Source organism: Nylanderia fulva, unplaced genomic scaffold (genome assembly GCF_048542155.1).
Source record: "Nylanderia fulva isolate GAGA-0341 unplaced genomic scaffold, ASM4854215v1 Scaffold13, whole genome shotgun sequence".
Classification (NCBI taxonomy): Eukaryota; Metazoa; Arthropoda; class Insecta; order Hymenoptera; family Formicidae; genus Nylanderia; species Nylanderia fulva.
The window spans coordinates 1,347,162-1,366,972 of NW_028189518.1; the positions used below are offsets into that span (position 1 = coordinate 1,347,162).

Below are 19,811 nucleotides of genomic sequence, written 5' to 3' on the forward strand. Positions count from 1 at the left end.
TTAATATTATAAACAATATTTATACAATTTTTAGATGTACTAAAAAAATGTATAATAAGTTGAAATAATTGAAATATGATGTTTTTTTTTTTTTAATTATTTTATAGTATACTTTAACTTTTGTTGATACTAACTACAACTATTTCTCATAAACGTTTTGCTGCGGATATTATTTGCATATTTATTAAACTATGCTTCCAAGATCCTAGTATATACGTGTAATACATATATAATCAAGAGTCGAGCTTATAATTTCACGCAATTGGAAGCTTTCTACAAAATTAACTTTTACTCACAAACCGTACCAAATTATTTGTTTAGATCTTATATTGTGAATGAGAGTAATTTTTTTAATTCGAATGTCATGAGTATTATATTATTGAGTATTATAAATTGATAATTGTTAATATTGTACAGAAATCGGACTAACATATTCATTTATTTTAAATTTTAGTACAGGGGCAATATTTATTATTATCTAAAATGTTTACCGGATCTACGTATAATATACATATTTCCTGTGAGTCATCTGATAGTGCAATCACTGTTTGTCTATCACTTTATTGATAATTTATGCAGCAAATTCAACGATAAGATATATTCAGTTTGAACCATAAAACTTTCTTGTCTCTAACAATCTAATCATATCTCTACAACGCGCACTTGTGCGTAGTTCGACGCTTGATATAAAATATATAATTTATGAAACTAAAACACATGTTCTACTTAAACCATGTTTGCTTCAATGGTATAACGCTTTAATAAATAACTAGATAAATCTCTCATAACAAACTTAAAATCGATAGTTTCATAGTCAGTCACGTGGCAATGTTGTTCACCTTGAATTGCATGCGTACTGAAGCAAATTGACATTAAAAGTTCTGTACATAATCCAAAGTCGTCAGAATATCGTAAACTGTAGACGTAGGCCATTTAACATTTTTGTGTACATTGGCAACGTTTATGTTATTTTTTATATTAAAAGTAAAATCGAAATGTATAACTCTTCACTGCATCAATTTTTTTTATTTATAATAATAATAATATTATTATAATAATAATATTATTATAATAATATTATTATTATAATAATATTATTATTATCATAATACTGAGAGCTATAGCTAAGATACTAAATTACATATTATGCATATATGTATATAATTATGTATATGGCTATAGATTGTAAGTATATATTCAGTTGTTTATAAAGTATAAATCTGCTAGAAAGTACTTTAAACAATTAATTTATATATGTTACAAAAAAACATTAATATACGTATATAAGAAAAAATATATGTGATAAAATAAGATACACAAAATTCGAGCACAATGTCGTGTAACATTGTTTGTATTACAGTATTACATATATTACTATCGATCTCTTGATATTCGATTAAAATTATGTATGATCGATAGTGTAGCAATAACAAGATAAACGTTCTATGTTTATAGTAATAATGTGTTTTTATCGTGTGTAACACGTTACTCCACACTCAATTAATTTTGGATTACTTAGTCCGTTTATTTTGCTGCATCACAATTTTTACGTGAAAATTCCAGGCATTGTGTGAAAAAGGACGTATAAAACGTATACAAAAAATGGCATTCGTATATGATTGCGTATAGATGCAAGCTAGGAAAATGGATATTTGTGATGAGTGTATGCGTATATTATCGAACGTTGCGAGGACAAAGTGTCATTGTTTGCATTTGAATGCGCATAAGAGAAAATGTCAACAGCTTTGTTATAATGCGAGAACGTTAAACGTAATTTTCAGGAAATGATGATCAATACTGTTCTTTAATGACGTACATTAGGACAGAAAATGTAAATAATATTAAATTGATTGATTATGTGATTACGCTTCTGCGCGTGCTTTTTATTTTAATATTTGCATAAAATAATTAAAGAAAAAATATAAAAATCGATTTTTTTATATCTCATTAAGACAAATAAATTATTTTTGTTAAAAAAATTATTATATTTACACAAAGAAAGAAAACAACATAAACTGAAATGAAACTAATATAAATATTAATTTATCTATATAATCTTTACCTAAATTTCTATAATGTTTTATACACAAAATGTGAAAAGTAAATAGATATTATTAGTAGATTTTATATTCTTTCTGTATATCTGCATATATATATATATATATAATTGTAAAACAAAGTTTAAAATAATTAATTAGTTTGTTTTTCTTTATTTTATTTTATTAATCCAAATATTATGGCTTTATTTATTATATTATATACGAAACTCTATATATTTTATATTATATACGAAACTCGATACTTGATACTCTTTTTAATATAATATTTATTACATAATGTAATTTTTTGTAGTTTGAAAAAATTAAAGGTTCTATTTATGCAATTGTTACGATTTTCCAATTATATATATTTGTTATGTGACTATTTACTATCGTCATAACTGCGAAATTCAACGAAAAAGTCGGATTCTACAGCTATGTGAAAAATGTTTTGATCAAAATGATTTCTCGGCTTTATAAATACGAGGTACGTACGCAACAAAAGAAGTATCGTTTTATGCACGAAGAAAATAGGGGTAGAAGATAAAGAATAAAGTATATACATGAGAAACGCAATTTTGCAGCAAAATAATGTTACTTTTAATAATAATTGTGTTTTTTACACGTGATTAGAAATTGAAAAATAAAACTTTTCAAATTGATGACTAATCAATAAAATTTGCAATTATAAGGCAAAATAAATTTATGATTTTTTTTATAAAATAAAAATGTTAATAAATTCAAATAAAATTTTTAAATCTCTTTTTTAATTTCTTTTTTATTAATTTTACATAAAAAAATTAATCATGCAAATTAAAAAATGATAAAAATAAAATGTAAAAATAACGAGATATTAAACTCTAATAAATGTTTTCTGTAATTAATAACTATATATTATTAAGCTTATTAATCTTTAGTTCTAATAAAAAATTGTTCTATAATAATTTTTATAACAAAATCGATAATATATATATTCTTATCATTCAAAGAAATTGATACTCTTGAAAAAATAAATATTTATTGTTCATATACCAATTCCAGATAACTCATATAATACAAAAAGTTAAAATTAATGATACTGAGGCTGACTATAATGATCAATCAAAGTGGTCGATTAAACTGCTTCTTGTCACTTAACAAGCTAAAGTCATTTATCTTAATATACCAGTTCCCATTGTGTAACATATCGATGATACTGCCATCAGAAAGTAACATTATAAAGATATGCGACCTAGTATATGAATCGGAGCAAGTTGAAATTGATGTCCAAGTCACTCCAGAAGTTAGAAATCGTCTTTCACAATCACTTCTATCACTTCGATTGCACACATACTTGGAAACAGCAAAAGAGAAAAAGAGGGAGACAAAAACACACTGCATTGAAAATATATCCTTTTTATTATTACGTGTCTGGTATAGATAAATAAAATTTAAAAAATGATTGAGGTATACATATACATTACAAAAATGTCAGGATGAGTCACAAGAAACCTCGATGTTACGTGTCTGGAAACATGACGATATATGAATATCCTTTTGAAACAGGGTCATTCTTTTTGTATCATTAAGATGAATTCTGTACTTCAAGATTTGCGTAAAAAGTATATTAAACTTACTTTAAAATATCTTCTAAAATATTATATTAAATTATTTATTTTTACTCAGCTTATAGAAATAACTGTTATAAATAATATATAACATGTAATATAATATGTTAATAGTGTGTAATAACACATTAAAAATTTTTTGTATGTATAATAGCACATTAAAAAGCAAAACTGACGTTTTTACAGCATATTTATTTACACGTTATACATATACTAGCTTTAATTCCGCGTTACGCGCGGAAGTACATCGCAATTTTTTATGCAATATACATATAGGAAATCGACCCGCGTTTTATTCACACCAATAGCGAAATTAAATTGTGACAATGTGTAAGTTAAGCTTCCTCTATGAGGAAGCCATAATTGAAAAACCATTCTAATTAGCGAAATAATATGGAGAGGAAGCAATATGCAAGTTGCTAATTTGCACCCTTTTTTCATATAAAATAACATTTTTCAAGCTATCACGTATATGTATGTACATGTGTGTATGAATGTACCCACTCTCGTATGTTTATTTTGTAAAATTTGAAAATTTACATTTTTTGAAAAATTCTCAATTTTATAAAAAATGAATTTTTTTACCAATCCTCGTCAAATTTAATATCAAATATCCTTTAATGATACTTGATTTACATAAAAAAATTTAACTTAATATCTCAAAATTTACGGAAATTAGAGCAACCACAAACAATTTTTGAAAAATTAAAATATACCTGAATACATAATATTTTCACGTTTTCATGAATAATATTGGAATGATAAAGTAGTTTAAGATAGTCGAGTCAGCCGACTTAGTTTATGAAACTATATGTATCCTTTTCACAAAAGACTCCTACATTAGAAGAGCTACGTAGGAATACTTCAGGGCCCATTATTTTATCTGCTTTTTTCTTAGCATCTGTTTCTTCTAACGTACATATCTCGTGTCAGAGATCGCATTAACGCCATAATTTAGGATCTTTAAGATCGCGCCATTCTCATTTGTGTTCCAATTTTCCTTTTTTTCTTTTATAATATATTTCAACCTTTATAAAGATAATACTCTTATTTGCTGCTCATGCACTTTGCTGTACATACTTTTAATGGGGGACTCTAAATAATCAGGATGCTCGAAAGTTTCTAAAATAGCATACTATTTAGAATAATATTTTAATAAATTCGCAGATTAAAAAAATGCATTTGCAGTTTTATAAATGAACTTTTTACTTATTCGCAATTTAAATATATAAAAGCATTAATAAGTAGATTTTTTATTTAAAAATATGACTTTAAAAGAGACAATAAAAAGATATGTATTTCTGTGGTGCTACTTTAGTTTAAAACTTCGAGTACTAAACCGCGTTATCTTAGCCTAGTTTTAACTTGAATATCTCAAGAACGGGATGCTTTATCAAGGAATCACTGCCGTGAGATATTTTAGTGGCTGCATTTGAAAGGACAGACACTCGCGTAAAAGAGTAGGACGCGGAGAAAGCGAACAGATCGGCTAATGAAATGGGTCCAAGTAAGGCTGCGTCGAAGCTTTCGCTTCGTTTCGTAATGACCTTTTTTTTTTATTTCATGGAAAAATCTTCAATGAACGAACTTCAAAGGCATCCGTCTAGATTGTTTCGCAAACGCTTTTGCTCGCAAAGTTGACTTTTCGCGAAATTTCGCAAGCGAGATGAGTTAAATCAAAGTTTAAATAAATTGCGAAAAAGAGATCCTCTCTCGCGAGAGAAACGAACGGGATGTGACATTCAATTTGCAGAGGCCGAAGAGGTCTCGACAAAAATGGGAGATTGTTGATATTAACGTGAAAGACATTACAGTTTCCTCACATCGGATAATGGAAACAATATATAACCAATTAAATTGTTAAGCGCGCGTTGTTCCAGGAAACTGTCAGCTTAGTAAACTCAATCTCTCAATTTCTAAAATTTACAGAAATATTAAAGTATTAATATATTTTTTTAATATCATTGATAAGATTACTGGCATTAATATATTGTACAGACATTCAGAAGTATTCTTTAATATGTTTACTTTCAATATAACTCGTCATGAAAGCTTATTTAATCATACAATTTTAGCTTTGGAATTCATAAGTATGTTGCTTCTAATTTCTATTTAAATATTATTAAAGCGACTAAAACTTTTCTACATTTTATTATGTGTATTATGGAATTTTAAGAACAATTTTTAATTTTTGTATTTTTTTTTGTTTAACTCTCTGCAATTTATTACAATTTTAAAATCAGATTAACAGGTTGCCGTAAAAAATAAAAAAAAAATATTTTTTTAAAGTAAATGTTTCTTCTCGTACGCCATTAAAAGAGTTCGTGTACTATAATTTATGCTTTTTTCTCGCTCTCTATCATCTGCACTCATATATTTTATATGTTTTATGAAACGGCCGTTTTCATGTCATAATGATGTAACGGTGCTGCTCGGATTAAAACGGAAGCTGAACTAATTTATATGATTGATTGTGGAAGTGAGACGGTTTCTAGCTTACAAGGTTATGAGATTACTACGTTGCATGAAACAGTTGAAAATGGTTTGTGTATCCGTCATATATTCAACGCTAAATGGCTAGTTTAAATTCCTTAGAATAATAAAACTGGTACGTGAAGAAATAAATATATAACATCAAGTATTTGTATAGTATAAAAAATAAGAACCTTTAGAGTTCTTCGAATAATTTCATTGCATTTAATTAACTTGGAACTTTAATTGGGAAATTATAGAAATGTTAGAAATTTTAAAGAGACTAAAATGTTAAAATATGTTTTTTCAAATTTCCAATTGCCTTGATTTTCAACTGAATAATGTAGAATGCATACAAACACATACATAGCAACACGCTAATAAAGGCTCGGTATACAATATACTGATATAACAGCTCAATTAATTAACAGCCCTTTAATTAACGGAACCGTCCTTTCGCTTTGCTATGATGAGTTTCTTAGCTTTTTGTTATTGCCATGCATAATTGTCAATTATATTTTATTTTTTGTTTAATAGAGATAATATTATTAAATAAGTGTTACACAAACCCCAATTATTTCTTTATGCTATATATTATTTAATAAATCCCAAAATTAAAACCAGAAATGTGGACGTATAAAAATGTAATCGTATGTATACGTATATTAATGCATATATCTCTGAAAAAACATTTTTACATATTATTTTAAGAATAAAAGGCGAGCTAACTAAAATTATATAGAATATCAAAGATAAGAGCATTATTTCATTATTTGATATATTAAAAAGGTCATTTTAACGTACGTAAAATTAAAATAATCCGAAAGAAAATATCATCAATTACCGCAAATATCATTTGACTTTTGCGTTATTTTAAAACATTGTAAAATATTGACATAATTTTTTGCTATAAATTATATATAAAAAAAAATTGTTCATTATTGCTATTTAATATTCTTTCAACGATAATGTCTGTTATATGAATCTTTATATTAATATTCTTTGTTTGATATCCTTTTTTCTAAAGAATTAAATTTGTTTAAACTAAATCAAATATTGCAGCTACAAAAAAGTTACTTGCAATCTTAGAATAAGATAATCTTAGAATATTTCTTGCAAATATGACTATTAATATTAGTAATTATTCCACGTATGACATATTTATTGTTTGTACTGAAAAACTATTATCTCAATCTCTTATTTATCTTTTTGACTCACATCATATTTTTGAACATATATTTTCTACTATATTAGAAAGTAAATAAAACATTAAAAAAACATCAAATGCAAGATAAAATCGTAACTTATGTAATTTATGTAAGAGCCATTATTACTCTTATATTTCATATAATTTTAAAAGGATATGGATTAAATGAATTAATTTATACTGCAATTATGTTATACTTGTGAAATGTTAAATTGTTCCAATTAACTACACAATGTTTGTTTTTAAATTGTTAAAAAATTGATATAAGATCAAATTTATAAAGATATTTGCTTGCGTTTTTGACATTTTGTGTAAAACAATATAGATTGTTTATTTATCGACAGACTATATTCTCAACAAATATTATCTTAAACGCGGAAATGTGAAAAAATATAAATAGAAAACAAAACGGAGACATAGAGTGTTTTGCAATAGGAAAAAACCTATAAAAATAAAAATATGAAAAATAATGTACAATATATATAGAGATACATGCAAAAAGAGAGCATTATGTAACGAAAAAAATATATAGGTATGAAAATAGAGCGATATTAATTTCGTTAGAAAGAATACTATACGATTGAAGTGTAATTATATTTACGTCGAATGACAAATGCAACAGATACAAACTTTGATTGCGGTCAAGGTTATTTTCACGAACGACACGAACTGTTGCGCGTTTGTGGATTAAATTTTGACTTTTTCATACAATCGTATATATTGCGCCAAAATACATTGATAAATACAAATCCACTTTTAAAGTAACAATGACAATTCAGAATAGAAACTTTCAAGCGTTCTTTTGCGAGTTAATTAAGTTTCTTTTCTTAATGAAATATGTACAGTATGAATTATACATATAGAATAGACGCAGACTGCGTTGAATTTTATATGCTTCTTATAAAGTAAAGTACAACGTATAATAATAATATATATACAATATGGCATTTTTTGTTTTACAAACACAAATATAATGACTATAAAATAATTTTTCTTGAGACAGGACTTTATTTGTAAATTTACTAAATTAATTATTTATTTCATTTTCAAATGTGTATTTTTAATGTTTGACACAAATAACAGATTTAAGGTACAAGGTTCTGCAATTTTTTAAATCTAATTATTATTGAAAAACAAGATATTTTGACTTATTTGGCATTTTTTAATATAATTTTATTTTTTATTGAAATATTGAAATATACGTTAAAAATGTACTTTATTAAATTATCCTCTATCTTTGAAGATGGATTAAACGGAATACGATAAAGTAACATTTCAATATCTATAGAAATATCTATACGGTTTGCATACCATATATTCGCGATATTGTGACCGTATTTGATCATTTAATAATTGTTTTTAGAAACAAATTATATAACGCGCAATCTGCTGAAATAAATATAATGCTTAATTAAATCGTATTTTTTGATATTTCTGCCAGATGTGAAAATTGACACAGGATTATCATTAGAGATACAAGTACAAACAGAATACGAGAGAGGTTGCCGACTGTTCCGCGAAAATGTGTTCGCGCGTGCTTGTTTCCATAACGAAGTTTCGGCCGAGAATACTTTTCTGCGAAGTATTGTTAATGAGCGTGCCTAGAGAATGAGATTGCATAACGAGCGACCGCAAGTTAATCAACTTGCATCGCGCAAAATTCTCGAAATTATATTCTGTTCCGCATTAGTAATTCTCGTCGTTGTGCCGTGCATTCGTGAACTGTTTTTCACTCGAACTACCTTTTTTCACATTTATTTTTACACTATACTTTCCTAAAAACAATTAAAAGAACTCGCGATGCGCAATTAGCGTTTTTAATTGATTTTGACATGATCCGGATAGAATTGCATTTGCTAGATTAAATCATATGTAATATTGAAAACACCGATATCCGTATATAATCTGATTTCAAATGAAATTTAATGTAACAAAAATGAAATATATCGACACAAACTATTGGAAATATATTGCACAAATAAAGAAAAAGAGGATATCGACATTTCTTTGAGTATAAAATAAATCGGTAATCAATCTTTAATACGAGAAGATTGAATAACTTTATTTATAACTCATTTTATTTATCAATTGCAAGTTTCGCGAAAACAATGACGTGCATCTCGTAATTATTGGAAACGGTTACTTATAACAATTAAATTAAACTTTATCTTAAAAAGCAACTGTTTTGCAAAAAAAAAAGTATTAAATATAAGTTTAATTAGACTAAGTTTAACTAGACTAAGTTGAATTAGACTACTATGTAACTCTTTTTTAAAGATGTTTACTACAATTTTATATTATGTAGAAACTAAAATAACTATAAATATAAAACAAATATTTAAAAAAAATCAATTTTTTATCTGATATCTGTACAATAATAAGAACCGCAAGATTGCAAATTAGTTGATATTTGATGTCAGATATCACGACTGCGAGCAATCTAGATTATAAATATTGTACGTAACTCTGCGAGATTAAACGCTATTCTTTTCCTGCGAGACGTTAAGCGTCAGCGAAACGAGTTTCGGAGGCAGTTATTGTTTCGGAACATGGTGAAAGAATCAATCGAAACGACACAGGCTATTCGAATAACAACAGAATGCTACTTTTATTAAAAGCTTTTCGAGATTCTCAAAAAATCTGTGATAAGTTTTTTATTACTCTTTTAGAGTTTAATAACACACATTAGTTTAAATCGAAACATGACACGCGTGTTCTATAATGTTACATAATTTAATTACAAGTGAGAAAATAAAATAATTTGTTATAAATAAAAAATATATCACACACATTGTATGTACATCACGACTTAAACTTAAAAAATGCATAAATATTTTCGTATATCATTTAAAATTATGCATATGCACAAATCTTATACATATACTTATATACATATATTATTTTATAATAAAAAGTACATTCTTTTTATATAATAGTCTATATATTATATATCTATGTAAAAAATGTAATTAGAGCAATATTTACATATATGCATATGTCGATATGGATAAATCAAATTAATAAATTAACATTAAATTTTACCTGATTGACCATGATATAAACAATATATATATATAAAATCTCTCGATTAGAGAATTTTTTATTCTTATATATTCATGCTAGTTCACTTATCATATATATGAAGATCTTACAGACACTATAAAAGCGTAAAACTGTAGCGCCGAGTAAAGGGGCTGCAGGATTTAATAAGCTCGTGAATGTCGCCTCGGGGGGTTGATGTTTCATTTTCGAGTCAACTCAGCTGATTTCGATCGAGACCTGATTTTATAACATCGATGTAAGCCGTCGGCGCGTTTTCGTGATTTTGATGTAACTTTGCGGATTTACCGCGCCAAGTGACGTTTATCTTTGCGCGTTTACCTTCCAGTCATGTCATCCTATTTTGCTGTGGGGCTCATTACTTCCCTTAAGCTCGACGCTTTTGCGGTTTCGTAAACATCGCGCTTCAGATTATGTGAACAATTTTGGAGCTTAAATCGGATACTCGGTTCGTGAATGCTGTATTTCATGCCAGCTGCATTCGATTGTAATTAACAGTGATTTGTTTTACCACAGTATCGCGCTCAACAATGTCGCTCAAAGATTGTAATAAACGTAGCACAAAGGAAAAAAATGACGGAGATTATGTCAGGATGTCAGCTCTTTCATTTTTGTTACTTTGTCGTGCTAAATGCAAACTTTATTATTTCAATGACATAATAATTAACATTAATGTATGCACTTTGATTCAAATTTTGTAGCTACACATATAATTATTATCAATTATCAATTAACATTAATTGAATATAAATGTAATTAGTAATTAGCATTTACTTATGCTCTTTTATTTCAAATATTTCAATTGAACTTATAGGTAAAGAAAAAAATATATAATTATGAAATATAATGTATATGTGTAATATTTTATAAAACTTGTTGACAATAATTGTGAATGCAATTTTATTGATCAATTTTAAATCAATTTTTAATTAATCAAAATCTGTAGGATCAATAATTTTGAATTAAAATGGATTAAGATACAATTATATAGTGTCATAGTTTTCTTGTTAAAAACTTAAAAAACAAATTTTGTAAAAAAATGCTTGCAAAAAGTCATTGAAATATTTTTTATAATAAAATAATCTGAACTCGCAGATTTAGCAATATTTCATGATACGTAACATATAAATTTCATCATAGATGATTCCTACTAGCAAAATTTAACATCCATCGAACAATTGCGTATCCAAATATGGAATGAGTCGCAAGATTATTCATCAGACGCAATTGCTGCCCTAATTGCACTGTCGACCGATTCATTGCTTGCATGTATGTATTTTGTCGCCGCCCAGCACCGCAGCGGAAATGCAGCTGGTTGCAGATTAATTTGCCCAACCCTTCAATCCTTTACCTGCTTCCTCCGTTATCGGTCGACCCTCAATCTCCGAGACCCGACATTTCAAATGAGATTCGGTTAGCATGCAGCTCACGAGGTAATGGACAGATGCCTGCTTGACCTAAGAGTTAGCCCCAAAGTCACCCCCAATCTCGTAATTACGGTCCACCGAGTCCTCTTTGACTCGTTTAGTCCCTCAGATCACGACGGATACTTCTGAAATGGCAGAATCCGATCTTGTCAGAACACTCAATCTGCAGTGCTTGATGAGTCGTAGCACATCTCATAATAAAATAGAAACAATTTTGACAAAATTAATTTTGTAATATGCGCTGAAGTAAAAAAACATTTTCGAACAATATTACTTCTCCTTTTTAATAATATACATTATTATTTTTTATTAATCTTATATTATATATATATATATATATATATATATATATATATAAAATATAAAAAATTATAATATTAATTATATAATATTAAGAATATTTTATCGGCTCTCGAAATAAATACATATATATATATATATATATATATATATATATATATATATATATATACCTATATATCGGTCAATAGAGCCAAACGCAATGTTATTGCGAAAAATAAGAATTAATTATATAATTTGCATGATTCTAAAATATGTTATAATTATTCTCCAGAACCTTCTAAGATAAATATAAGTTGCTAAATATAGTTACTAGCCGATCACGGCTAGCTTTACATAGCTATATGTATTAAGCTTAAAAGCGTAGTTGTCGAGTAGTTTTCGGGAAGTTGGAAGGCTTTGCGTTAGAAAGTTTAGACACTTTTAATAGCATATTCGCGTAACATTTTAGCAAACAAATTAACTGTAACTATAGTTTTCATGGTGTAAGTTTAAACCTGTGTAATAAACTTTTTTTAGCCATTTACATTTTATATAACATACCAGACAATTTCAATCATTCAATTATATATATATTAATAATCGGAAAATAATAGAATAATATAAAAAATTGTATTTTGATATAATATAATGTTTTATTTTCTAAATTTATACAAAAGAATTTAATCTTAATATTATACATATATTGTATAAAACTAACATGAGCTTTTCAATTTTTCACAGATGATTGTCTCGCGTCAACGACGCAGGCGGGAAGATCGAGGGTGTGCGATATCTTAAGTGCTCAACGAAGTAGGATGACTTTTGCGACAAGCAGAAATATTTCCGAAGAATTGCAGAGAAAATCCGAAGAGGAGTCGCAAATGGCCGTGACTGTGAATCGATATTACGACGCGAGGAAGTACCGTAAAAGTTCTCGTGGCCGAGGGATTTTCGTTCATGACGAGTCAGCTGGCGAGCGATATCTAATCGATCATCCGCGAAATCGATGCTTGTAGATTTCGAGGTATTTTGCGGCATTTCGGTTCCCGAGAAGTCCACGAGTTACGTGAGAATTTCGGACGGCAGACGACGATGACATTCGCCTGAACGATCGCCTAAACGATCGGTGTCAGCACTTACGAGAAAAACATCGCACGTAGAAAAAACGACAAAAATGAGTTTCTTCAACTCCCTGCAGGAGATTGTGACAAATAGTGTGGCTAGTTTCAGCCTGAGCCCGAAGAGATTCTCGTTCAGTCGCGAGGACTCGAAAGGCGACTCCAGTGGGACCGGAAGAAGTAGTTCTACCGGAAGTGTCTCTTCGACGACCAACACTTGTACCGCTGCCCAAGCCACGCCGCATGGTTTTCCCAAGGTACGTAGATAAGAAATCCAGCAGAATATTTTGTTAAACAATTAAATTCCTCGTCGTGAGATATATTTAATCAAGAATTTGCCGGTATTGGTTAACAAATATTTATTCCTTTAATTTTTTTTTTACTGGCAGTAATAAAAAATTTAATTAGTGATTAAATTCTTTTTACCAAAATATAATTTTTCTCGCATTATTATATCTTCCTCTAAATCTTTTTTTTAATATAAAAAACAAATTGTGACAAAATAAATCGATGATTATGCAGTACAAAAGCAAACTATAATCACAATTATAAATTTATAATGAATTTTTAATGAAAGAAGAATGACGAAAACAGTATATAGATTAATCAAACTAACAATATTACTAACATTCATTAAACTAATTTAAATTGTTCTTCATTACATTAAATTCTACTACTGAACAAACAGTCAAGACTTTTCATGATATAATCAATTAATCAAGAAAAATTTTATTGACTAATTAATAAAATAAATTTTAATACTAAATCTTAAGAGAAGATTTAATTGCGTGATTATATAAATACTAAATAATTTTAACACTAAATCTCAAAAGATTTATAATTACGTCAAACAAAGTTAATTCTTTAGAAAAAACAACAAGACTGACTAAAATATGATAATTTTTCTTGATTAAAGAAATCAAGAAAACGATATTAAAGAGGACATGTCACGATCCAAGAAGATGTGGCTGTTATTATCCATATACAACAAAACACTAGATTCATTGATTATCGATATACGCTGGAAACAAAGAGTAATTAACTATTTATTATATTGATACTAATTTATGCAGGTATTAAAAAATTTAATTTGTTTGTGACATTAATTTCCGCGGTATTAGAAAAATACATATCTTTAAAACAAGATTAAATTTTTATATCAGAAAAATTCTAAAAACGCATTGTAATTTTCATATATTTATTAATGTAGTAATATGTTATATAATATGGTATAGAAAGACATATTTATATTAAACATGACAGATATTATTATGTACATACATATTAAAGCAAATATTATCAATGATGCATTGTTCTATACTGATTGTGAGCATATAATGACGTATCGCAAATTCTCTAATAAACGCATCATTTGTTTGAACGAACAAGTAAATGAGAATTTATCAACTTTTATGTCAATATGTATAAAAATGGCCTGTCGCAATAACCAATAAAAAACAACATTCTTAACAATATAATCTACATTTATTGATATTGACACATAAATTAATATGTTCGTTAAACATATGTCATATCAAAAATCGATAAAGGTTTTCATATATAAAAGAGTTATTCTTAATTTTAATAATCAATTATTTTCTTACATATAATATTTTCTCATCTTTATTTTCTTAATTTTTTAATCGCAGACGCTTGATTTTTAATAATTATTATAACAATTATTATGATTTATGCAAAGCTTCAGATATTATTTTCAGAATTAAAAGCGCATTATCGAAGGTAAATATTGCTTAAACGCATTTAATCTCTCAACACATATCACCTGTTTTTTTAAATGCTGTGTTTCTAAACTAACTTGTTTATTTTTCTTTTTCAGGTTGTGCCGCCGCCAGGAACCGTCACGTCGCATACGCGATCTCTCTCGACACGTAGACGCACACTTGAGTCCACTTCCTCTTCGGGATTGACGGTGCACCCCGCGACAGGAAGTGGCGCCACATCGCCGAGGCGGGTCGGGTCCTTCCGTCGAAGCGGCGGGTCCAGCGATCGACCGCCTCTTATGTTCTGTCGTCGTAGACCATCCTGGCCGGAGGTCGACATACAGGCTACTTCCGGGTAAGTTTTCTGATTGTGAGTAACGAGCGCACGTCTCACAGTGCGGAGAGATTGTCACATTTCCGGTCTCTTCAAACGTTAAATGCATATCGCAATCGCTAGAAACACGAACTATTGTATATTCAGATGCAAAAATAGATAAGTGGAATTTTTACAGAAAATTATTGCCAAAAAGAAAATTGATAACGAAGCATAATTAATAAATATGATAATAAATTTACATTGAAAATTCTGACATTAATGACAGCATTAATACAAGAAGGGTTTAAGTTAGGACAGCTGATATACGAATTTAATAACGATATGGAATACCTAATTGCGTGCAACTGATTAATGATCAGAGTTTGAATTACAAACTTTCAAGAGACAAATGCGCAAATCCATCAAATTATCGAAATTTGTAAGATTGTAATGGTATTTCGAAGCTTGTTTTTCACTGGCAACTCTTGGCGGCGGTTCTCTCTCGCGCGCTCGAGCGGATAATTTCGTTTGATCGCTCGTCGAATCTCCGCGACTAAATATCCGGAATGCAGTTTCAAATGCACTCAATCAGATTTCCGGTAAGACACTGTCTTCGCTTACGCCAGCTATCCATTCAACGGTTTAATCGGGTTACGTCGACGCTGCGCTAAGCTTTCCAATTAACTGCGTTCTCATTTTCCGTTCCTATTGAAGAACATTTTAGCGGGAGAGATGCGCGAAACTTTTCAAATGCATTTCTCCCTCTCTTCAGGAATCCGCTAATAATATAAACGTAACAGTGTATCTACCGTAGATTGAGCGGAAAATATGCGTAAGAAAAGCACCAAGTAATGCAATGGTATTTTCCTGCTGGAATTTTGCATGCGCATTGCGGCGAATGCACTTTTAATAAGATTATCGCGATGCATCGCGAATTTTCCCCGAGTTCGCTCATTGCATATGTATAGATACAATCGATTATTCAGCGCGAATTGTTAATCTCTTTTTGAAGCGTCTATCCTTCACTTTCTTTCTTTTCCTCTTGCACTCTCTCGGTAAGCAATTCTGTCAGATTTTTTCTCTCGTGTGACATTCCCATATGCCTGGGAAACTTCATGAATGAAATTACAAATATTAGATGCGCAATCGATACAATGGTTACATTTTTATTGCAATTTTTTTGTAAACTCGATATTATTTATATGCAGGAATAATAAACAATAATATCACGTTTAAATATTGGAAATATTGACTCTTTCAGCGTGCGCCCACTAAAAATGCATGAAAAATGGTAAATATATAAACAATATCAAAATAATTAATCTTTATTTTATCTATTTTTTAAGAGCAAACACAAACAACGTTATCATTCATTAAAAATATATTATATTGTATATATAACATATACGAGTATATAATATATTTATCTCGCTCTTCCTTTCTCTTTATACATTTATTAAATGGTATAAAAAATTCTACAAAGCTGGATTTATTGTACAAAGTCATTTTAATTTAAATTTTATGAGGACCCTGACAGATTCACTTCGTGCTTTATTACGTAAAATGTATTATTCATGAAATTTCGCGATGTAGGATACCTCACTCGGATGAATGATCAACAACGATTATACGACTAAAATATTTTCTTACACCACGACAGAATTCTGTATGCAAAGTTTATTATCACAATTGCGCTTCCGAGAAACAACAGGTATAAGAGTAATAAACATCTTACCTCGTTGTCCTTTGAACTTTATACAGGACAACTCTTTTCTTTTCTGCTACAACGCAACAAAAGCGCATAAAGTTGACGTACATAGCTCGTGCTCTTTCGTTGCAAATCTCCACAATGTGCGTGTTCATCACGTACCTCATATTTTCTCATGATATATCCGCATGCGGCAAAATGCTGCACGAATTGATTTATTCGCACAAATCTCATTGAGATAAAAACTCAGACTATGTAGCATTTAAAAAGAGCAAATCGTGATACTCTAAGACAAATGCATTAATTATCAACTTGTTTTGTTATATAATTAATCAAAATAATTTATTTATCTTTCAATAAATTATTTATGATCTGCATCAAATATGTATAGTTGGTGAAATGTTCTGACAATTATCTTTTCATAGCAATAATTTATCGACAGCTAATGTTGTTTATTTAATATTTAAACAGAGATATAATAGAGATATTTTTCTCTGTGACAGGCATTGAAATATTTTATGTACGTGTGAAAACGTACATATGAATTATATACATAAATTAGAGATATGTTTGCGATAAAAATTATTTTAACTATTTTCATTAATATTTGAAAAGTACAGCTACTGTAAACATAAATATACATATATATATATATATATATATATATATTATATATATTTAAATATATGGCATATTCCTAAATCCGACATATCTGCTTTTCTAGATTTATCGTGCGATAGGATTTAACATAATTGCTGGCTATAATGTGTATTACAGAATTATATTTAAATAACATAAACGAAACAAGATTAGCATAATCCTTCGATGATGTAAAAAAAACTATATAAATATGCAATTCAAATTTACATGATCAACAACGATTATACAACTAAAATATTTTTTTACACCGCGGCAGAATTCTGTATGCAGTTTATTGTCACAATTGCGCTTCCGAGAAACAACAGGTACAAGAGTAATAGTAATAAACATGTTATCTCGTAAGATCATCGTCTAAAAAAATTTTTTAAAGTTCCCTAATTTTCTTTAGTTTTTAAACCATCTGTTTTCTAGTAAGGTTTTGTGCTTCGTCAAATTTAATTGATATGCATAATCTGTCATTTTTTCTAAGAAGTCACGTGTACAAAATTATTCTACTTTTTTGCATAGTGAATAATTAAACTAGTGAGAATGTTCACATAAAGTGTCAAAAAGTGAATCTAGACAAAGACTAAAAAGAAATTCGATTTATCCGTTTGAATCAATATTCTTCAGATGACGCGACTCGTAGAAATGATTTTTTTATCGTGTGCAGTAAAAAATTGCAGCGATTTTCAAAGCGACCGATGAAAAAAACTTGTCGTTTGTCCCAAATCCGAGAACCATCTCTTCCGTCAAAGCAAAGGGATATATCGAGGTCTGGCCATTCGGTGACCTCAATTCGCTCGTGGGGGTCGGTAGAAGCCGTCGTAATCAAAGGCCGCTACTCTTCCAGTACGACAAGCGTCCTTTGTACAAGCGTTCTCCAAGGTTCCGAGATCCCACGAAACTGACTTCGTATCAACAAAAACTATTGGTCGTTCACCAAATTCTAGAATGCTCGTCTTATACTATGATACTGTTATATAGATGTCACAACCAGATCTGCAAAAACGGAAACTGATCCGCTTGTAAAAAAAAAAAAAGATAATAATAATATATCCACAATCAAATGAAAGGAAAGTAAAATTAACGGTACACTTTGGTATGTAGATTTATTGCGCGCTAACAATGCTCGTTAACAGTAATTAAACAGCAACAATATACCGGATCAATACTAGTCACTTTCTAGCTTATTCTTAATAGAGGATCGCTCGTCATTTTAGATAAAATGACATGTCCCCCGGTGAGACAACTTACTCGAGACTGGCAAATGAAGTTAAACACAGCAGGTGTAATTTAATCAGTGCTGATGACGCTGACGAGGAGCCCGCATGGAAGAAGGAAGTAAACAATAGAAAGTGCATTACTTTGTAATGAAATACGACATTCGTACTTCGGCGACATAACATTATTGCATTTCGTATTTACTCGTGGAACTTTCTTTCTTCGAAATGCGAGACTGCATTTTATGTATTATATAACGTAATCTCACAAATATACGCCAGTAGCACCATATTACTTCTCATGACATTTGCATTTGATCTCTCTTTAACAAGAATCCGTAATACATAACTTATTAGCGCTTGGCAACCGACCAATATACTTCGTACCTCATTTCGTATACAAGAAGCATTGCTACATTCATACGTCTCCCTTCATTAATTTCACTTTCTTCCAACTGTTGAATCCTTATTCTCTATTGTACTAACAAGTTTCTGTCTGACATTTATTGCATAACTTTTAGCTGTATCGTATAACGATGTGAATACAATCTGCAAATGACGTGAATATAAATGTTGAAGTTCCATTTTTTTAAATATTACATTACAAAAAATCTTAATAACGGAAATGTCAAATAAAAGTGTTATGTAATAAAAGTTTAATGTAAACCTAACGTAATTTTGATTTTATCTTTGATTATAATATCATAATCAAAACTAATTAATTATATAATAATTGTATCGAGATGTTTCAATTAGCTGTATACGTTATAGCTAAATATTTTATATCAAAATGAATAGTTTATATTTATGATTATATTGACTTTACATTTACAAGTGTATATATAAATTAATTATATAATTTGCGTTTCTAAATGCTCGGTTTTACATTCTAAATTTCAATTATATTGAGAGTTAAAGTTATATATATATTTTTTTTTATGTGATTAAATCTTAATTTGTATTTTGTCAATCAAATATATATAATTTTAATT

General features: G+C 28.8%; 1 protein-coding gene across 3 annotated transcripts in view; it reads left to right on the forward strand.

Annotated features, from left to right (window-relative positions):
• Nucleotides 1-19,811, forward strand: part of unc-13-4A (BAI1 associated protein 3) — a 74,716-nt gene that overhangs the window by 17,004 nt on the left and 37,901 nt on the right. For all 3 annotated transcript variants that reach the window (XM_029304648.2, XM_029304650.2, XM_029304649.2), the window contains exons 2-3: nt 12,836-13,469; nt 15,050-15,288. In XM_029304648.2, coding sequence (XP_029160481.2) covers nt 13,269-13,469; nt 15,050-15,288 — 440 coding nt within the window. In that variant the 5' untranslated portion in view covers nt 12,836-13,268. The remainder of the gene's footprint in view (nt 1-12,835; nt 13,470-15,049; nt 15,289-19,811) is intronic.